Genomic DNA, 23,011 nt, shown 5'->3' on the forward strand with positions numbered 1-23,011 from the left:
GAGTGCTGAAGAACACAGCACGTAAAAATTGTCTGTCCTTGGTTGCAACATTCACTACCGAATTGCCTGTGGAAGCAACTTCAGCACAAGAACTGTTCGTCGGGATCTTCATGAACTGGGTTTCCATGGCAGAGCAGCTGCACACAAGCCAAAGATCACCAGGCGCAATGCCAAGCATTGGCTAGAGTGGTGTAAAGCTCATCGCCATTGGAATCTGGAGCAGTGGAAACGCATTCTCTGGAGTGATGAATCCTGTTTCACCATCTGGCAGTTTGACGGATGAATCTGGGTTTGGTGAATGCCAGGAGAACTCTGCCTGCCCCAATGCATAGTGCCAACTGTAAAGTTGGTTGGAGGGGGGCTGTTTTTTTAATGGTTTGGTCGAGGCCCCTTAGTTCCAGTGAAGGGAAATCTTAACGCTACAGCATACAATGACATTCTAGATGATTCTGTGCTTCCAACTCTGTGGCAACAGTTTGGGGAAGGCCCTTTCCTGTTTCAGCATGCACAAAGCTAGGTCCATACAGAAATTCTTTGTCAAGATTGGTGTGGAAGAACTTGACTGACCGGCACAGAGCCCTGACCTCAACCCCATCAAACACCTTTGGGATTAATTGGAACGCAGACTGCAAACCAGGCCTAATCGCCCAACATCAGTGTCCGATCTCACTAATGCTCTTGTGGCTGAAAAGAAAGTCCCCGCAGCAATGTTCCAACATCTAGTGGAAAGCCTTCCAAGAAGAGTGGAGGCTGTTATAGCAGCAAAGGGTGGACCAACTCAATATTAATGCCAATGATTTTGGAATGAGATGTTCAACGAGCAGGTGTCCACATACTTATGGTCATATAGTGCACTTTTGCAGAAATTATGACTGGGATACCATAATTTTTGTGAATCGTAGATTTAAAACAGTTGGTTCTTTGATTTAAATTAGTCCCTCTGAAAATCACAGAAAATGATTTTAACTCCATAAACCACACTCTTTATAACCACTGAATCTTCCTGCAGACCACCGTCACTCCTCACACCACATGCACCATCCCCTGTCCAAGCTGCACTTTGAAGGGAGGAGGAAGAAGAGCGGGAAGAAGAAAAAGGAAAGCGACCGCAAGGACAATTCAGGCCCCACCAGCAGCACCACTATTGAGGAAGGAGAGGATGAGGAAGATAATGAGGAAGAGGGTGGAGAGAGCCACACCCATCTCTCTGAGACATATTGTGACACTGTCAAAGAAGATGTGCAGGTAATTAGTGACACCTATGCAAATCAAAACTGGTTCTGTCAAAGTTTTCATAACATTTGTCAGGTCATGGCAAATGTTCTTTTAACACAAAAACTCTCCAGTGGTGTTGATTCTAGAATGTTTGTATAAAACATTTGCCTGATGTTGCAAGAACGTGCTCAGAACACATTTCATATTTTCTTTAAAGGTTCCCGTAATGTTTCATAAGGTAGTGGGAGCAGTCTGGTGAGAACATTGTGGAGACATCACACAACACATGTTCCCAAAGCACAACAACTCCAGTTGATTCTACAATGTTAATTTTAGGGTGCAAAAAAACATTCACATGATGTTGAGAATGTTCCCAGAACACATTTGGTCTGTTCTTTAAAGGCTCCCAGAATGTTTCATTTGATTGTGGGAACATTGTGTAGACATGACAAGAGATACAGTATGTTCCCAAAACACACAAACTGCCCAGTTGTGCTGATTATTTCAATGTTTATATTAGGTTGCAATACCATTTGCCTGTTGCAAGAACAGGCCCAGAACACATGTGTTATGTTATAAAATTTCCTAAAACATTTATTTAGGTTGTGGGAACATTGTGGGTGATATGACAACATATAGGTTCCCAAAACACGAAAACTGTCCAGTTGTTGACATTCGGCTACTGTTTGTATCACATAAACGCAACATTCAACAATTTCAAAGACTTTACTGAGTTATAGTTCATATAAGGAAATTGAAATCAATTCATTAGGCCCTAATCTGTGGATTTCACGACTGGGAATACAGATATGCATCTCATACCTTAAATAAAAAAGTACGGCCATGGATCAGAAAATCAGTCTGTATCGGGTGTGAACACTATTTGACTCATGCAGCTCACCACATCTCATTCACATAGTTGGTCAGTATGTTGATTGTGGCCTGTGGAATCTTGTCCCACTCCTCTTCAATGGCTGTGCGAAGTTGCTGGATATTGGCGGTAACTGGTGATCTAGAGCGTCCCACATGCTCAATGGGTGACATGTCTGGTGAGTGCGATATGCCACACCTGTCTGGTGGATGGATTATCTTGACAAAGGAGAAATGCTCACTAACAGATGGAACAAATTTGTGTATATGGAACATTTCTGGGATCTTCTATTTCAGCTCATGAAACATGGGACTAACACTTTACATGTTGTCTATATTTTTGTTCAGTGTCGGTTGTGGAAAGAGTGAGGGTACATTAGAAGAGAGGATCCCAAAACACAAAATATGCTCAGTTGCGATGACATTCATACAATGTTTAAGTTAGGTTGCACAGGATATTCCCTTAATGTTGTACAAATGTAATGAGTCAGTTTTTATGACGTTCATAGCATATTTGTTTTAGGTTTTATCAAAATATTCCGTTGAAGTTCATGCAATAAACATTTTACCTACATTTAGATAACTTTTACCTAATATTACCACAACATTCACAACATGCAAATTTGTAGCACATTGGAATACATGCCCCAGTTATGTTTCTCTCCAGATGTAATGGCAATTCACATTTGAGGATTGTATTGTAGGCAGTGTCAATTTTAACACGTAAGTCATGGTGGGGCAAACTCTAAATGTTGATTTCTTTATGCATGCTAGCAAAGCCACTACACAATACTAAACCATGCCCACAAACCGTAAGGGCCTACATAAAGCTGTCCCAACAGCAGCTTTCTTTTCAGCACCATGGAGTGAATCCTTACCAACGCTACACCTGGCTATTAGCGGAGCCTTGTCTGGCAGTGAAACAGTTCATTCAGCCTCATTTACTTCCTTTTTATAAAACATAGCTGATATGGCTACTTGCTTAAACAAATGTGGTTTCTACTGACAACTGAGATGTACAAATTATGGCAGAAGGGAACGATGAGCAGGCAAGCCGTAATTTCGATGACGACATTAATGAGCGAGCTAAGACTGATGTACTCAATATAACTATTTGTTCAGCCTTTTTGAAATGTACAGTGACAGAATTCGCAACATTGGCCATTCTTACATTATTCCCCCTGTACACCGTCAGAACCATATGATATCTAAAGGGGGCATACAAGCAGACAATGAACACCCTTACAATATTCAATGACGTTTCTCTAAAACACGTTATCGGCTTCACGTGCACCGCCAAGCTAAGTTATGAGGGGGAAAGGGACCAAATGATTAGGTTGAGGCACATGGGCTACTAACAGCTTACTACACTACATAGACTTAGTATTACTTTCTTAGCTACAATATACATATCTCCCTGGCATATTACATCATTTATGCAGCAGCATACAAGACATGTCTGGACTTATGTTGTTGTGCTATGCTCACTTGAACAGGAAAATGGCGTGGCGCTCCTTGTGGGCAAATTGTCATCAAAGTCTGGCATTCTCTGGATTTATGGTGCTTTCAAGACAACTGGAAACTATTAAAAAAAACGAGGTTGAATCATGATGTCGGTGATCTTCAGGTCGGAGCTCTAGAAAGAGCCTTCTATATACTACAAGTCAAAAGTTTTTAAGAACACCTACTCCGATGTTATTATTTTCTACATTGGAGAATAATAGTGAAGACATCAAAACTATAAAATAACACATATGGAATCATGTAAACGTCTCTTTTTCAGGACCCTGTCTTTCAAAGATAATTAGTAAAAAAAACAGTTTAAACACTGTTTCCCATGCTTGTTCAATGAACCATGAAAAATTAATGAACATGCACCTGTGGAACGGTCATTAAGACACAGCTTAAAGACGGTAGGCAATTAAGGTCACAGTTTTGAAAACGTAGGACACTAAAGAGGCCTTTCTTACTGACTCTGAAGGACACCAAAAGAAAGATGCCCAGGGTCCCTGCTCATCTTTGTGAATGTGCCTTAGGCATGCTGCAAGGAGGCATGAGGACTACAGATGTGACCAGAGCAATAAATTGCAATGTCCGTACTGTGAGACGCCGAAGACAGAGCTACAGGGAGACAGGACGGACAGCTGTCAGGAAAATGGCTACTTGCGGTGTCAGGAAAATAACCTCACACTCAACGTCAACAAAACTAAGGAGATGATTGTGGACTTCAGGAAACAGCAGAGGGAACACCCCCCTATCCACATCGATGGAACAGTAGTGGAGAGGGTAGCAAGTTTTAAGTTCCTCGGCATACACATCACAGACAAACTGAATTGGTCCACTCACACAGACAGCATCGTTAAGAAGGCGCAGCAGCGCCTCTTCAACCTCAGGAGGCTGAAGAAATTTGGCTTGTCACCAAAAGCACTCACAAACTTCTACAGATGCACAATCGAGAGCATCCTGGCGGGCTGTATCACCGCCTGGTACGGCAACTGCTCCGCCCTCAACCGTAAGACTCTCCAGAGGGTAGTGAGGTCTGCACAACGCATCACCGGGGCAAACTACCTGCCCTCCAGGACACCTACACCACCCGATGTTACAGGAAGGCCATAAAGATCATCAAGGACATCAACCACCCGAGCCACTGCCTGTTCACCCCGCTATCATCCAGAAGGCGAGGTCAGTACAGGTGCATCAAAGCTGGGACCGAGAGACTGAAAAACAGCTTCTATCTCAAGGCCATCAGACTGTTAAACAGCCACCACTAACATTGAGTGGCTGCTGCAACACACTGACACTGACACTGACACTGACTCAACTCCAGCCACTTTAATAATGGGAATTGATGGGAAATGATGTAAATATATCACTAGCCACTTTAAACAATGCTACCTTATATAATGTTTACATACCCTACATTATTCATCTCATATGCATACGTATATACTGTACTCTATATCATCGACTGCATCCTTATGTAATACATGTATCACTAGCCACTTTAACTATGCCACTTTGTTTACATACTCATCTCATATGTATATACTGTACTCGATATCAGCTACTGTATCTTGCCTATGCTGCTCTGTACCATCACTCATTCATATATCCTTATGTACATATTCTTTATCCCCTTACACTGTGTATAAGACAGTAGTTTTGGAATTGTTAGTTAGATTACTTGTTGGTTATTACTGCATTGTCAGAACTAGAAGCACAAGCATTTCACTACACTCGCATTAACATCTGCTAACCATGTGTATGTGACAAATAAAATTTGATTTGATCGTCCTTAGTGACCGACAATGTGAAACAACACCTGCACAGGATCGGTACATCCGAACATCACACCTGCAGGACAGGTACAGGATGGCAACAACAGCCTGAGTTACACCAGGAACGCACAATCCCTTCATCAGTGCTCAGACTGTCCGCAATAGGCTGAGAGAGGCTGGACTAAGGGCTTGCAGGCCTGTTGTAAGGCAGGTCCTCACCAGACATCACCGGAAACTACGTCGCCTATGGGCACAAACCCACCGTCGCTGGACCAGACAGGACTGGCAAAAAGTGCTCTTCACTGACAAGTCGTGGTTTTGTCTCACCAGAGGTGATGGTAGGATTCGCGTTTATTGTCGACGGAATGAGCATTACACTGAGCAGGATCGATTTGGAGGTGGAGGGTCCATCATGGTCTGGGGTGGTGTGTTACAGCATCATCAGACTTGGCTTGTTGTCATTGCAGGCAATCTCAATGCTGTGCGTTACAGGGAAGACATCCTCCTCCCTCATGTGGTACCCTTCCTGCAGGCTCATCCTGACATGACCCTCCAGCATGACAATGCCACCAGCCATACTGCTCGTTCTGTGCGTGATTTCCTACAAGACAGGAATGTCAGTGTTCTACCATGGCCAGCTGAAGAGCCCAGATCTCAATCCCATTGAGCACCTCTGAGACCTGTTGAATCGGCCGGGTGAGGGCTACGGCCATTCCCCCCAGAAATGTCCGGGAACTTGCAGGTGCCTTGGTGGAAGAGTGGGGTAACATCTCACAGCAAAAACGGGCAAATATGGTGCAGTCCTTGAGGAGGAGCTGCACTTCAGTAGTTAATGCAGCTGGTGGCCACACAAGATACTGGCTGTTACTTTTGATTATGACCCCCCCTTTGTTCAGGGACACATTATTCCATTTGTTAGTCACGTGTCTTTGGAACTTGTTCAGTTTGTCCCAGTTATTGAATCTTGTTATGTTCATACAAATATTTACAAATGTTAAGTTTTCTGAAAATAAACGCAGTTGACAGTGAGAGGACACTTCTTCTTTTGCTGAGTTTATTAACCAAAAAAGTGTTAAACAAATCAAAATATAATTTATATTTGAGATTCTTCATATAGCCACCCTTTGCCTTGATGACAGCTTTGCACACTCTATATTACTCCACTCAGACACTACCGGAGTTGAGAAGATTGAGTCGAACCAAGGTCTCATGTGTGCCCCCTCTCTCCTTCATAGTTTTTTCTGTCAGATGAAGATCACCTGGCCACACCTACCACAGACATACCCTGCCCTGCCCGAGGGCTGGAGGTTGTTCCCCAGTCTGCCGTGAGCACTGACCCTGAAGATGCCACCTCCACGGAGTGAGTACACCTCCTTAAGTGCACCCCCATTTTCATTCCATTATTACCATAATGATGTGATCGGGTGAGAATCTTTGGCAGTTGAAGTGTCTCATCCTCCTTTGCGGCACAACATAGCAAGGACTGTTTTATAGCACGTAGCCTGATACTGCTCGCTTTGAGGCGTTCTCCTTCGCTGATTGGATGAGAGAGATTTGTGTGTGTGTCGCCCACTTAACGTTACCATGTCCCAGGCATCCAGGCAGCCTGCAGGGTTCTGATCTAATAGGGCCTGATTCCACCAGCAAGAACAAAGAGCCATATTTCACCTGTCTGACTGTTTCCATAGAGAATTCCGACCCTTCCTACTAACACACCTCTCCTCTCGACCCTCCACCTTTGGCATTTCGTCTCAGGACACATTAGTGCTTTGTCTTGTCTGGGATATAGCTTTGTGGGCTCTCCTTTCATCTCATTTCTCAAGTCTGCTGTAATATCACTTTGTGGACTTCCTCCTACTACTTCTAAAACTGCACACTACACATTGGAAGGTAGAGGTGTCACCCAAGTGAAATATTCTGACTGCAGAGGGATCTTTGGAATATAGTTGTTTTCTGAAACTAACAGCTTTTTGGAGACATTGAGTGTTTTTCAGGTTTCGGAAGGATCTGCCTGGACTGATGAATTCTTAGTGGGAGTTTTCAATCTTTTAGTTTATCGATAGCGACATTCAGACTTGGGTTTCATTTGATTAAGTATTTTTTCTTCTCCTGTGAATTGAGCTTTTCTGTATGTTTGATGTACTTGTTCCAAGGAGTGTAGAGGGAGACTGACAAACCATTCTCCTTTTGTATCTTAGAAAATGTGCATTTTTGTCATTTACTGGCCCAGTCTCCTAGATGTAGAAGTTATGTTGTGTAGCTCACTCCAGGTTCACGTCTAATATTTTGTTCACCTTAATGTTAACTCTAATTTCTTTCTCTCCTCTCCCAGAAAGCCCTGTCCGGCCTCGTCCAGCAGTGACCCATCCGACCCCACCCCTCTTATCCGCGTGGCCAGCCGCAGCTACGACCTGCAGGAGCGCCGGTGCACCGGCAACATGACTGGCGCCGAGCAGGCTAAGTACGAGCGCATCCCCACGGACGAGAGCGAGGCGCAGACACTGGCCTCCGCTGACCTGGATGGGATCAAAAGTGAGTCTTGAGGAATATTGCCAACCTCGGTCACTTCATGTTCAGCTTTTGTTCTCACTGAAGCAATGTTTTAGTGCTTACTGTAATTCCATGGTTGTTTGTATAATTTAATTCAGAGCCAAGACGACATGCGGGTTCTCTCTTTGTTTAGACAGCATGTTATATTTAAAGTTCTTGTACATTTTTAAGGGCTGTTTTGTCATTTGGGAGATTTATTCAGAACCCCGGTACTCTGAACTAACCTCTCACTGACCTAAGAATCTAAACTCTCCCTGACCTTCGTGTTCACTCAGACTACTGTGCCAGATTAACTTTTAAAGATGTATTTTTACATTTTACTTCAAGTGCTTAATATCTTGCACTTTGTGTATTTGCGCCTGTTTGTGTGTGTGCTTGTGTGAAGAGAAGTCTATGGCTCCACTGAAGGTCAAAATGCCCTAAACAGAGAGAAAGAAGGGAACACATTGGTGTACATTAATGTTCTGTGACGTCCCTAGCTCCAGTGGCAACCGGGGTGATTTACGTCAGGGGGTCGACCCCTCAGCGGACAGCGGCAGCTTATCAGAGAGTGTGGTGGACACTGACAAAATAGGAGCGAAGTCCTCTAATTAAATTAGCCTGTTCCCGCTCTAAGCTGAGGCCCCTGAAACCAGGCCCGAGTCAACCCGGTGGCTAATTGAGAAAGCTGCCCCTCTGGTTCACATCCCCTGAGTCATAAGTGCCAATAAAACAATGTGGAAGAGCTAAATCGTCTGGGGGAAAAAACATGAGAGAAGCTGAATTGCATGGAGATGATTTGATATGGGTCCAGTGCCAACATTGGGCTACGTGACATAGAGGGTGTGGTCTTTGTCAGGGTCCCTGACCGCATCAGGAGTCTCCTTGAGTGGATCCTCTTTTATCTGCTTCCCAGCACTGCAAAGCAGCCTGGGAAAGTGCCTCTGCGGCTGGCCGCTGCTCAACGATCGGAATTATTAGATCACTGTCTCATTCCTCTTTTGTTCAACCCTCCTGTTAGCACCTCTGCTAGTTAATGCGCTTGGACACGTTCTACCCTAACCAGGTCAGGTGGGGGTCAAGGAATGCTTTTTTCCCCCTAACTCCATTCCTGGACACGCAAAGACTTGTGCTTGAGATTGGAGAGGTCACGGTTCCTCATTCCCATGCCAGCACTATGCCCACCACCAAGCGCCTCTCCTTCAAGAGTGCCAGCCTTGCCTGGGCCAAGTCCCACTCCAGGACTTCCCAGACAACCACACACGCGCAACTGGAGTCAGGCACATTGTGAACCCTCTAAGGCGGACGAACGGTTCCAGTAGACATAGCCCCAAGGTCTGACAAGGTACAGCGACACCTTACAGTGAAACCCAGATAATGAACAAGAGGCTCAAATGACAGAAGATGATACTTCGTTCCTCTCCAGTTTCACTCGCAGAGTTTTCGAAGGATGTACAGGACAACTTGTTCTTCAGGAGAAATGCTGTCATTTTTATACACCCTCAGTTTTAGCTGATGAATTGATGATGGTGCTCAACGACCAGGGTGTTTCTCAAACAGGGAAGGAGCCCACTGACAAAGGTAAGGTTGGTTCCTACCTCTGAGAGGATCATCCACACCCGTTGCCGCATTCCCTCTGGGATGTATCCAACCAGCTCACTTTCATCCAGCCTTATTATCTAAACTGTCCTTGGTTTGCGGCCAGCCTGGTAACCCAACTAGGGTTTAATAGCGGGAACCAGGTTACTGAGGTTTCCGGCCCAAACCCACTCCTGTTTCCCGGGATAAATAACTGAGAAACCGGTAAATTATAATAAATTATTTATATGAACAGCTTGAAGTGAAATAGAACTGTTAAATTATATGCAATGTCCAAATCTGTCTTTACGGCTTCCTCTGCTCTGCTATCTGCATGATCAATCATCAACACTCAGGGTGGGGACAGACAGCGCATCTCATATGGAGTGCAGTTCACAATGCATGTATCATCTCATCAGCAGGTAACTTTTTTTTCTTGTGACCGGTACATTTGCTGTAGCATAGTACAGTAATATTAGGACTAATATCTGAATATGCATGTAATTTACACATCTCCGTCTGGCTTTCGGGGGTCACCTTATTTTTTTATTAAGATCCTATTTAAAAATTGCTACTGCAGAGTTTTAAAACAGCCTATCACTCGAATATCGCTCCAGCAGGTATATTGCACTGGTCATCCCCAAAGCCAACACTTCCTTTGGCCGCCTTTCCTTAAAGCTCTGCTGCCAATGACTGGAATGAATTGCATAAATCTCTGAAGCTGGAGTCTTATATCTCCCTCTCTAACTTTAAGCATCAGCTGTCAGAGCAGCTTACCCTGTACCTGTACACAGCCAATCTGTAAATAGCACACCCGACTACCTCATCCCCATATAATTACTTACCCTCTTGCTCTTTTACACCCCAGAATCTCTACTTGCACATCATCTGCACATCTATCACTCCAATTCATGCTAAATTGTAATTATTTTCGCCTCTAGGGCCTATTTATTGCCTAGCTCCCTACTCTTCTACATTTGCACACACTGTACAGAGATTTTTCTATTATTTCTGTTCTTTACAGTTATTGACTGTACGTTTGTTGACTTGTAACTCTGTTGTTTTTGTCGCACTGCTTTGCTTTATCTTGGTCAGGTCACAGTTGTAAATGAGAAAAAAAAATTCAACAGGCCTACCTGGTTAAATAAAGGTGGAATAAAAAAATACAGATAAGTTGAAATTCACAACTTATTGGGTTTTGACCATTTCAGAACCCATTTTATTTTTGTGAACTTAAGTTAACAATTTTTATTTAGCAAATAAAGACAACTGGCATGGACAAAATTATTGGCACACCGGAGCAGGTACTTGGTTACACCGCCTTTGGCCAATATAACAGCCAACAAATGAGTTGTATAAAATATAAAAGGTTTCTGTGTTTTTGGAGTGCATCAGTCCAACAACCGTTTGTCTAATGAAGGTTGTGGATCATCCATCAGGACAACCCCAAACACACATCAAAGCACCCTGAAATTGTTCAAGAAGAAACACTGGACTGTTCTGGAGTTGCCACCGAAGAGTCCAGATCTGAATCACATTTATAACCTATGGCAAGAGATGAAAACAGCAGTTGGAGGGCAAACATTAAAGAATTAGAGCAGTTTGCTGCTGATAAGTGAGCCAAATTGCCAGTAGAATGTTGCAGCAAGCTCATTGATGGCTCCAAGAAGTGTTTGTCTGCAGTTAACTTGGCCAAAAGCTGTGTAACTGTGTCTTTATTTTCAAAATAATATTGTAAACTTAAGTTTACAAAAATAAAATGAGTATTTCTGCGTTGATGACAATCCAATAGCACAGTATGGAGAACAATTTTTTTTTTTTTTTGATGAAATAGGGAATTCTTTAAAGATGGACTATGCAGAAATTGCTTCACCATTTCCTGGTTGCTAAAATTATATTATAGTTTGCTTAATTTGTGACAAAGCAAGCATAGAATCATTATACCATCTAAACAGCTATGAAATATATTTTCCATAACCCAAAATATAGTTTTTTTCTACTGTTTGAAGCTGTTGTGCAAAACTGAAAATAAAAAAATGCAAAAACAGGAAGCATAGAAATAGCGCACATACAACAGATCCTACCGCTTCTTAGACTTTCTTTCAATGAGAATGACAGATCTAATACCCATTTCTAAATGAATTTGGTCCGGTCACCCAAAAAGTGATGCATTTTAAGAAAAGTGTAAGTGTGCCAATATATTTGGCCGCAACTGTATATTCTGTGCCTTTGCGAAGTAATATCATAACCCTGGGAGGTTCTCCAATGTCTCACGAAGAAGTGCACGTATTTGGAGATTGTTTTGCTGTTTTACTAGACTTTGAATATGCATTTTGAGCATTGTGAAGTTATTAATTACACTTTTGTTTGTCTATAAAACAAACTTTTTGTCCTGAGTCTTATGTTTGGAGCAAATCCAGAACAACACATTAGTGAGTACCGCTCTCCATATATATTTTTTTAAGCGTCTTGGTGGCTGCATCATGTTATGGGTGTGCTTGTAATCGTTAAGGACTGGGGAGTTTTTCAGTCAAGAAGTATGTATACTTTCTGAAGGTACTGTACCAATAGGTGCCCTCCTTTTGCGAGGCATTGGGAAACCTCCCTGGTCTTTGTGGTTGACTCTGTTTGAAATTCACTGCTCGACTGAGGGACCTTGAAGATGATTGTATGTGTGGGGTACAGAGATGAGGTAGTCAGGAAAAAAAATCTAACCCAGAAATTCCAGTCCATATGATACATTATAATACAATACATGTTTACAGTACACACTCAAAGATTAGTGGAGCTTGTTTCATTTATTTACCCAAGGCCGCATACATCTATGGGCTTTTGTGTGTTTCTGTCGTGCGTAATGTACGGTAGCCTATGTATTGGATAACAGCACAATAATTTGGCCTTTTTTGGGGATTGGGCTCATAACATTTATTTAATGTAGGTCTCCGGCAGCATCAGGCTTGAATTTTCATGCCTCTCAAAACACGAATCAAATCCAGACATTCATATGTTGTGTATGGTTTAGAATGACACTTGTGGTTTTGGCGGGAAATACCGGGTTACCTGGGAGAAAAAGAAGAAAAAAAATCTTGGGGTGGAACATTTTGTAAAATATTACGAAAATATTAAAGCCTAAACCCAACCCCACAGCATTGCCAGGTGAACAAAAGCAACGGCCTGTTCTGTGACTGTGGGTCTCTGAGATGTGATCTAGTGGCGGGATGGTGGAGGTCATTGCAGAGCCAAGAGCTCAGTGTTGGGCAGACCACTGTCTTGGGAAAAAGCTGCAACACTACAATGTTGTAATACTTGATAATGTAATGTTGACCACTGTTATTAGTGTTTGGGATCACAATCACCACCACACCCTCTCTCAATATTGCTCATTCTGTATCTCTGGCTATGATTTTTCACTCACCTCTCCTCTCTCTCCTTAGGCCATCGTTTTGAGGATGTCCCTGGGGTACGGAGACACCTGGTCAGAAAGAGCACCAAAGGCCAAGTGGTGCATGTCGGCAAGGACCACAAGGAGCCCTGCACACGCAGCCAAAAAAAGGACCGGACCCCACATGAGGTGAGCGACGGATAATACAACCTGTAGTATCCACTCCTTTGCTGATGTTGGGACACATTGTCACATCCCTTATTTCAGATATGATGGAGTTTTATTCATCAGATGGTTTTCATGGATTTGCTGATGTTTTTGGCAAGGATGCTTTGAATGTAAATATGGTTAATTGCTTCTTGGTCCATATTTAAATAAATAAAACTAAAATTGGAACATCAACTGGAAAATCCGCTACAGTATATTTTGTGGATGGGAGAGTGGGCAGGACACAATTAAAAATGTATGAATGAGTTCTTTCCTTTCACACACCCAATAGAAAGGGGCAGAGAAGAGCTCAGGTAAGGAGACACCGGGTTCTCCCTGAGAGAGGGAGCCATGTTCTATTAACACACACGCATATAGGTCCCCAGCAGCCAGGTAAACAACAGGTTCCTCTCAGGGTAAAGTGTGTGTGGGGGGGGGAGATGTAAGGGTCCCCTGCTCTGTGCACGGGTCTGTGTTAGTCGTCAGTGTATTAAGCCCACACCACCTCCACCCTCTCGCTCCTTCCAGTCGTTACCACCAGTGGTTCTGTAACTTATCATTCTGCCTCCCGGCCAGACGGCATGGTCATACTGGACTACTTCGGCCAAATGGCCCGGCCCCACAAGGTGAGGTGGCTCAGTCGGCCAAATGCATGTTCCAGGAGTGTGTGCATGTAGCAACGTATCTTCACATGAGAGTAGGTGCAGTATGGTTACTCGACAATCATTAGTTGTGTTGTTGGCTTGGTACTGAAACAGGTAATGGTTGGTTGGGTGTCACTAACTCATGAGCATGGAGTTAGATTGGTTTCTCTTTAACCAGACTTTTGGGAAGTGATAAGGCTGTAGGGTGTAATACTGAGTTTCTACTGATGATAGTATCTACTGTATTTATACTGTATTTTTACTCATCACAGTTTGTGATGTGTGAGAAAAAAAACAAATTTAAACAGAGCATCTGTTGAGCTCATGAAAAATGGTTTTCACTGAAACGTTGCATTGCCTGTTGCTTAGGCTATTGACCACTGCCTATATTTGAGAAGTGTATTGGCATTGTGGATAATTTCATTGCATAGTTGTTCTTAATATAACCGAGTAACACTGGTGAGTGTGTTTCTGTTTGACGTCAACATGCAGCGCAGACTTGGGAACAAGTACTATTTAAAATCTTTCAAATACTTTGAGCGTTTGATGTCAGATGGACGGGTTTGCAGTTTTGGGACTTTTCTATTGGTCCATTAAGCCAGGCAAGCTCAATCAAGCACAGATGATCATGTATTTTAAATGATTTCAAGTAACATTTGAATCCAGGTCTGATGCACCTTGCATGGTTTTCAGAAGTCAATAGGTTCAAGGACCAGTGCGAACTACTTTCACACTTCACACTTTGGAAAGTGAAACTAGAATACAATTACATATAGTTCTCTGGATGTGTTTTCTGATCCTTAGAATACTTTTTGACTGTCTTTAAAGAAACAGCATGAGCCTGAGAAGAGCTAGCGTTAATTCTAAAGCAATATTTGTAGAAGAATTCAATCCGACGCAGATACAGCCACATTAAGCATACTGAAAACAATTTCCCCTGAAAGATCAGTTATTCAGATCCTCACTGAATCTAATCCGATTGGCTCAATGGTAACATGGTTGGAAGGAGATACTGGTTTGAACATTTATGATTCAGACTCCTGGATGTCCATGGGCATACACTGAAAAATATTGACTTGCATTGGTTTTTGGACAAACATGATTTTTAAAAAGTTAGCCGTTGGAGAAAGTGGCCACCGGCCAGATAAAAATATATAAAAAAATAAAGCATGGATTGCTCTCTTATCTTGTCCATAGAGTGATTAAGAGGGTTGAAGAAACCAATGTTATTTGGGTACACTATCCCTTTAAATTCAGCCTGTGTCCCCCTCAGGTGTTTGTGGAGCTGAACGAGCTTATCATGGATAAGAACCAGGAGATGCAGTGGCGGGAGACGGCCCGTTGGATTAAGTTTGAGGAGGACGTGGAGGAGGAGACGGACCGCTGGGGCAAACCCCACGTGGCCTCGCTCTCCTTCCGCAGCCTGTTGGAGCTCCGCAAGACCATCTCCCATGGTAGGAGAGAGTTTAGAGAGAGAAGACTGTGTGCCGTGTTTCCCCTATATGAATCGTTGCCGCCACCCCTAAACATATACAGTACCAGTCAAAAGTTTGGACACACCTACTCATTCAAGGATTTTTCTTTATTTTTTACTATTTTCTATATTATAGAATATTAGTGAAGACATCAAAACTATAAAATAACACATATGGAATCATGTAGTAACCAACATTTTAGATTCTTCAAAGCAGCCACCCTTGCTTTGCTCATGAGAGCCAGTTTCAACTCAGTGCTTGATGGTTTTTGCAACTGCACTTGAAGAAACTTTCAAAGTTCTTGACATATTCCGCATTGCCTGGCCTTCATGTCTTAAAGTAATGATGGTCTGTCATTTATGTTTGCTTATTTGAACTGTTCTTGCCATAATAAGGATTTGGTCTTTTACCAAATAGGGCTATCTTATGTATGCCAACTATACCTTGTCACAACACAACTCATTGGCTCAAATGTATTAAGAAGGAAAGACAATTCCACAAATTAGCAAGGCACACCCTTTGATTGAAATACATTCCAGGTGACTTCCTCATGAAGCTGGTTGAGAGAATGCCAAGAGTGTGCAAAACTGTCATCAAGGCAAAGGGTGGCTACTTTGAAGAATCTTAAATATAAAATATATTTTGATTTGTTTGTCTTTTTTTTGGTTACTATGCGATTCCACATGTGTTATTTCATAGTTTTGATGTCTTCACTATTATTCTACTATATAGAACATAGTAAAAATAAGGAAAAACCCTTGAATGAGTAGGTTTTTTCCAAACTTTTGACTGGTACTATGTATGTATACATGTATGTTGACTCCAATGCTTCCCACAACTGTGCCAAGATGGCTGGATGTCCTTTGGGTGCTGGACTATTCTTGATACAGGAAACTGTTGAGCATAAAAAACACAGCAGCGCTGCAATTCTTGACACTCAAACCGGTGCGCTTGGCACTTACTACCATACCCCATTCAAAGGCACTTAAATATTTTGTCTTTCCCATTCACCTCTGAATGGCACACATGCTCAGTCCATATCTCAATTGTCTTCAGGCTTAAAAATCCTTCTTTAATCCGTCTCCTCCCCTTCGTCTACACTGATTGAAGTTGATTTTAAGTGACATCAATAAGGGATCATAGCTTTCACCTGGATTTACCTGGCCAATCTGTAATGTTTTGTAAAGGCAGTGTATTTTTTGGGGCGAGACAAAGTATTTAAGTGCCTTTGAACAGCGTATGGTAGTAGGTGCTAGGTGTCAAGAACTGCAACGCTGCTGGGTCTTTCATGCTCAACAGTTTCCTGTGTGTGTGTATCAAGAATGGTCCACCACCCAAAGGAAATCCATCCAACTTGACACAACTGTGGGAAGCATTGGTGTCAGCATGGGCCAGCATACTTGTGGAATATTACAAGACCTTGTAGAGTCCATATCCCAATGAATTGAGGGTGTTCTGAGGACAAAATGGGGGGGTGCAACTCAATAGGAAGCTGTTCTTAATGTTTTGAACACGCAGTGTACGTGTGTGTGTGAGTGTGTGTCTGTGTGAGTGTGTCTGTGTGTGCCCACCCTGCTGTGACCTCGGTGTCATGTGTGCCCTCTGCCACCAGGGGCGGTGTTGTTGGACCTGGACCAGAAGACCTTGCCTGGCATTGCCCACCAGGTGGTAGAGCAGATGATCATTTCAGACCAGATCAAGGCTGAGGACCGCGCAAACGTGCTCCGAGCCCTGCTGCTCAAACACAGGTACACCACCACCACTACACCTAAACACCAACCAGGACAGCTCAGTGGAAAATACTTATTGAGTATCTAGTAACCTAAGTATGGAAGTACGGAATACTTCAATTAAGTGTGTGGACACTTTAAACTCTGGATATTGTTTTTCAACAGGAAAAGTATAATAAAAACGATCTGCAGTTTGTCTACCATTTTGATCTCAGATGAAATGGCGTTATTAGTTCAGCATGTCAATTTACACAATGTTAACCTTGCGATGTCGCTGCCTGGTCCCGCCGCCTGCTTGCTTGATAGCGTGCGAGAGGGCAAGGTGCGACATATGCATCTCCTGCTCAACCTCTGTGCCTTTACCTCCCTCGCCCTGCAGTCACCCAAGCGATGAGAAGGAGCACAGCCACAACCCCTTCCCCAGGAACATCTCGGCGGCCAGCCTGGGCAACCTGCTGCCCCAGCAACACAGCTCCAACCACATCCACCATCCAGAGCCCTCCATCACAGACCCCCTCATGGGCTCGGCCAGCACAGGGGAGCAGGAGACACGTATCGACATGGAGAAGAACGACCTGCAGGTAGCTACAGTATAGTGTTGATTTTATGTAAGGAGTAAATGCTGACATTTATTTTTCTAAGGTAATGTACAGAACTGAGGCATGTATCCCGTGTATACCACAGTTGCAAAAAAAAACAACAATAAAGCGCACATTTACCAGTAAAAAAATAAATAATAATAATAATTCTACTCTTTTGGTTGATATTTATGGACACAACCCAGTTGTTCGTTCTATATGTTCAGTTGCCATACACGCTGGCAACGTTCTTGTCCCTTGCTTGCTAGCTACCCAACTAGCTACGGCTAACAGAGTCACAACCTCTGAATCCAGAATAACAGCATTTGTTTAAGCTGTTTTCTATTGACATTCATTTGGATACATCCATAATGTCTGTAAAAACAAATCAATACTAGCTAGCTAAGTTTTTCCTCATTGGACCTGCGTTTACAATGTATCCCATTTCTGTTTGTGTGGTTGTCGGTTTAGCTTTCTGTAATTTGTAACAAGTGTGGTCTGCATCTTTGGGTGCATATTTCATCATGTTTGCAAGGTGTCCCGATAGCTTTTCCAACTGTCCCGTTATTTGGTTTTAATGTCCATTTTAAAATGCCCTTTTAGCCAATCAGAAACAAGTATTCAACAGTGCTGTGTATAAGTAGTGAGGAATGTATTAGGCAGATTATTCGACTGCTAAAAAGTGTAGGTAAGTGTGTGTGTGTGTGTGTGTGTGTGTGTGTGTGCAAATTGTGTACACAGAGATATTGAACTATCATGTAAAAAGTATCTTCATTGGATAATTTTTTGTGGAGGGGGCAGTCTGTCCCATTGAGTTACCATGGCCTGGGTTAAGTCTGTCCTGATTGGTATTGCAGCAGAAGGAGTCTACTCCAAATATCGGCATACACAGGTCGAAGTCCAAGCATGAGCTCAAGCTGCTGGAGAAGATTCCAGAGAATGCTGAGGCCACTGTTGTCCTTGTGGGTGAGTGGTCTTTTTTTAACTCATCTAAGAACCAGAAATACCAGAAAGCATCTCCTGTTACCTTTTTCAAATAACCTACTACCACTACTACCCCTTCTTCTTCTTCGGGTACTTATATTTGTCCTATTTGACACATTATTATTTTTTTTTCTATTTTCTTTTGGGGGGTGTTGCATGTCCCAAATCTCCCTGATACACACTCGGTGAGTGGGGTCACGGCCAGGATCAAATAACATCTGAAACAGTAGTCTAATATCAAGTATTCCCACTCTGTGCAGTGTAACAGCATGCCCTATAACCCTCTGTCCCCCCTTCCTCTCCTCCAGGCAGCGTGGACTTCCTGGAGCAGCCCACCATGGCCTTTGTGCGGCTGCAGGAGGCGGAGGAGCTAGACTCTGTCCTGGAGGTCCCAGTGCCAGTCAGGTTCATCTTTGTCCTGCTGGGTCCCCCCAGCACCAACATGGACTACCACCAAATCGGACGCTCCATCTCCACACTCATGTCTGACAAGGTCAGTGCGCTGTACTGTGAACGCGAGAGGAGAGCAAGAGTCAATTGATTGAGGTTTAGTAGAACATCTGTGGGCCGAGTTTCCTGGCCACAGATTAAGCCCAGTCCTGGAGAGAAAATAACTTTCAATGAGAATCTGCATTGAAAATGCTTTTTAGTCCAGGACTAGGCTTAATCTGTGTCCTGGAAACCATCCCTATATGTTTTTGTTACTATGGTCATAACCATAATATGTAGTATTTAATTCCGCACACAACTCTGAATGCAAAAAAGAAAATCCAAACACAGAGTGAACCTGTTTTGTTCTATGAAGGCTCACATACTGTAGGACAATGAGTATAACTCCAGTGTTTTTCCTGTTCTCCCGCGCAGCACTTCCATGAGTCGGCCTACCTGGCGGACGACCGCCAGGACCTGCTCAACGCCATCAACGGCTTCCTGGACTGCAGCATCGTTCTGCCCCCCTCCGAGATGGGCGGTGAGGAGCTGCTACGCTCCGTGGCACGCTTCCAGAAGGAGATGCTTCGCAAGCGGGAGGAGCAAGGAGCCCTGCTGGCCAAGGAGCCCAAGAGCCAGAAGGAAAAAGGTGGAGGAATCCCGCAATTTTGTTCACACAAAAATTATGTCCTAACTTTCCTAGCTTCTCAGACCGTTACATGGAGCCGGATGATAATATTTTGAGAGTTTCCTTTTTTTTAAATGCAAAAAAGATTCCAAAGAAACATCACTTTTCTAGTCCAGTATTTGAAATCGGTCTATGTTTATGTATTCCAGAGGCCCTCCTCTCGCCCGGGAAGCCGGGAGACGACCCCCTGCAGCGTACTGGACGCCCCTTCGGAGGCTTAATCCGAGACGTGAAGCGCCGCTACCCAAAGTACGTGAGTGACTTCAAGGACGCGCTGAACGCCCAGTGCGCTGCGGCCATCATCTTCATCTACTTCGCTGCCCTCTCCCCCGCCATAACCTTCGGAGGCCTCCTGGGTGAGTCCCAGGGGTTAAATGCAGCCAGCTAGCAAATTCTGGTACATTTACAGAAATGTCCCTGTGTAAATTAAGAAAGTGACGGAAACAATGAACAGGAGGCAAAAAATAACCACAACTACCCATCTACCCCTATCAACACACAACCAGACACTTAGCATGTGTTTAAAGTAGACATTGGAGCTATATTGAATATGTACTGAGAATGGAATTCGTAGCTTTTTAAAAAAACATTCTTAGGCCATTCTCTGAATGTTGCCTGTGTGGGTTCTTGACTGTGTGCCTTGTGGTAGGTGAGAAGACTGAGGGTCTGATCGGTGTGTCTGAGCTGATCGTGGCCACAGCTGTGCAGGGTGTTCTTTTCTGCCTCCTGGGGGCCCAGCCGCTCCTGGTAGTGGGCTTCTCCGGACCCCTGCTCGTCTTTGAAGAGGCCTTCTACTCTGTAAGTTACCTCAAACTGAGATGTGAGATTACATTATTGACTACCGTGTAAGAGTAGGGCTGGGCTATATGGCCAAAATATATCAAGATAGATAGATATATTTTGGCCATATCGCCCAGCCCTACTCTTACGCGGTAGTCAATAATGTAATCTCACATCCCATATATATATATTGCTTTATGAGTAGTGCGTGACCCTAGGGTGGCAACACATATTCTAAATGACTGTATTTCAATGGGTCTTTCTCCATTCTGATTGTTTTGTACTGTTCAATTCAACTTCAACCTAAAATAATTTCCTGCGTTTCCATCAATTTCTGCATTTCCTACACTCATTTGAGATCATTTACGACATGGACAAAAATACTAGGCCTTATAATAATGCAATTGCGATTTAGATCAAAACACTTGGGTGAAATTTTGGAATCATGGAACTAGAATGTTTATTATAATTCTGTAGTTAGAATATAAATAATAGTGGGCACTTTGAATACATGAAAATTCCATGAATGAGTTATTGTGACAGGGTAGGATGTACCGTGTTTCCTAAGGGACCCTATAATCTTTGGCTACATTAAATCTTTATTCATATATCCAACATATTCATGTGAGACCAAAGGGCAGCGTGATGTGAATACATATTTTAATGAAAAGACGGAAAAACACGAAGTACACTAAACAAACAGAATAACAAGACGAACGTGACTGCTATAGAAACTGAGTGCTAACATGCAACATAACATAGACAATAACCTACCAACCACAATACAAAACAGGCTACCTACATATGGTTCCCAATCAGAGACGACGACAAACACCTGCCACTGATTGAGAACCATATCAGGCCAAAACACATAGAAACAGACTAACTAGACATGCAACATAGAATGCCCACTCATATCACACCCTGACCAAACAAAACATAGAAACAAACAACTCAAATAATGGTCAGAGTGTGACAGTACCCCCCCCTCCCCCTAAGGTGCGGACTCCGGCCGCAAAACCTAAACCTATAGGGGAGGGTCTGGGTGGGCATCTGGCTACGGTGGTGGCTCTGGCGGGTCCTGGCTGGAAGTACACTAAAACAAACTAACTAACCAGACGAACGTGACCACTATTGAAACTGAGTGCCAACATGCAACATAACATGGACAATAACCCACGAAAAACCCAAAGAAGATGGCTGCCTAAATATGGTTCCCAATCAGAGTCAACGATAAACAGCTGCCTCTAATTGAGAACCAATCTAGGCAACCATAGACATACATAAACACCTAGATGGTAAACAACCCCATAAACCTATAAAACCCCTAGACAGTACAAAAACACATACGTCACCCATGTCACACCCTGACCTAACCAAAATATATTAGGAAAACAAAGAATACTCAGGTCAGGGCATGACACTTTGCCTATTCCGCTTTGATTTAGAAGATACTGTTGCACAAACAACATTCTGATTTAAGCCTCCACCAGTACTGGTATCAGGCTGTATTAGCTAGCTACGTTTGTGTTGACTCAGTACTTTTGCTGACTCAGCTATCCAGCTAACTATCGATTAGCATTAGTGGCTAACACGATTTAGCTTAACTTGCTAAGAAAATACAGACTAGCTATTTGCAGACGTAAGAAACACAAACTAATGTTGTAATTATAGAAGCTTGTGGATTTATATTAAGATCAAAGTGGAAACGGCATCGTTGTCATCAACATTGTTGCATGTGCTGCATTGACCATGCAGACTGAACAAAAATGTCTCGTGGTCAAGCAACAACAAATGTGCTCCTTGAGTGACAGGATGGGACTAGGTCTGTGTGGAAAGCAGCATGGAGAGAGTGGAGAGGGATAAACTAAAATTGGACGTTACACACCGCGTATCATGTTTAACAAACCAAACATTCAAATACCGTTATAGAAGGTAAAGAAAACCCCAAACCAGTTCTTGCATCAATACCGGCATAGTAAAATACGGTATACCGCCCAGCCCTACATAAGACTCCCTTTTGTATTTTCCTGCTGTTGATGGTGACCTGTATGCATGGCCACTCTTCCATCAGTGTCAGAACTCAATACTCAGTTCTGTCTTAATTGCTTCCTTACCATTCTCTCTCTGTGTGTGTCCATAGTTCTGTAAGGGGAACGGGATAGAGTACCTGACGGGCCGGGTGTGGATCGGCTTCTGGCTCATCATCATCGTGGTGACGACAGTGGCCTTGGAAGGTAGCTTCCTGGTCCGCTTTGTCTCACGCTTCACCCAGGAGATCTTCTCCTTCCTCATCTCGCTCATCTTCATCTTCGAGACCTTCTCCAAGATAGGCAAGGTACTGTACACTTGACACTCCGTTAACTATAGTATTGAAATTGATAGAAATTATTTAGTGCCCTTGTAAGTGCTAAAAGCACTTTATGTTGTAGAGAGGGGATCCAATCTGACTACTGATAATAAATGGAACTGACTAGATTGGACTGTTCTCAAAACATGCGGTCAAAACGAGTATGTTTTCCTTACGGGTACACTCTTAAGAAAATCTTTTGTGGTTGAGTGGCCCTGATCCGAGAACAAAGTGAAAGGGACAGACAGCCCGACTTTTATCTGGGCTTATGATTTCAGGAATGTTACTCTTTTT

At 43.2% G+C, this 23,011-nt stretch overlaps 1 protein-coding gene across 6 annotated transcripts in view; it reads left to right on the forward strand.

Moving 5' to 3' along the window:
- LOC112215689 (anion exchange protein 2) overlaps positions 1-23,011 on the forward strand; it is a 106,028-nt gene that overhangs the window by 77,357 nt on the left and 5,660 nt on the right. For 5 of the 6 annotated variants that reach the window (XM_024374946.2, XM_042299171.1, XM_024374949.2 and 2 more), the window contains 13 exons: positions 1,010-1,245; positions 6,599-6,723; positions 7,696-7,895; positions 12,905-13,041; positions 14,977-15,157; positions 16,791-16,926; positions 17,288-17,489; positions 18,344-18,452; positions 18,779-18,963; positions 19,335-19,548; positions 19,737-19,943; positions 20,237-20,385; positions 22,511-22,705. In XM_024374946.2, coding sequence (XP_024230714.1) covers positions 1,010-1,245; positions 6,599-6,723; positions 7,696-7,895; positions 12,905-13,041; positions 14,977-15,157; positions 16,791-16,926; positions 17,288-17,489; positions 18,344-18,452; positions 18,779-18,963; positions 19,335-19,548; positions 19,737-19,943; positions 20,237-20,385; positions 22,511-22,705 — 2,276 coding nt within the window. Of the gene's footprint in view, positions 1-1,009; positions 1,246-6,598; positions 6,724-7,695; positions 7,896-7,943; positions 9,893-12,904; positions 13,042-14,976; positions 15,158-16,790; positions 16,927-17,287; positions 17,490-18,343; positions 18,453-18,778; positions 18,964-19,334; positions 19,549-19,736; positions 19,944-20,236; positions 20,386-22,510; positions 22,706-23,011 lie in introns of those variants that run through there. The other variant, XM_024374950.2, reaches the window with a different exon arrangement.

This window comes from Oncorhynchus tshawytscha, linkage group LG16 (assembly GCF_018296145.1).
Source record: "Oncorhynchus tshawytscha isolate Ot180627B linkage group LG16, Otsh_v2.0, whole genome shotgun sequence".
NCBI lineage: Eukaryota > Metazoa > Chordata > Actinopteri > Salmoniformes > Salmonidae > Oncorhynchus > Oncorhynchus tshawytscha.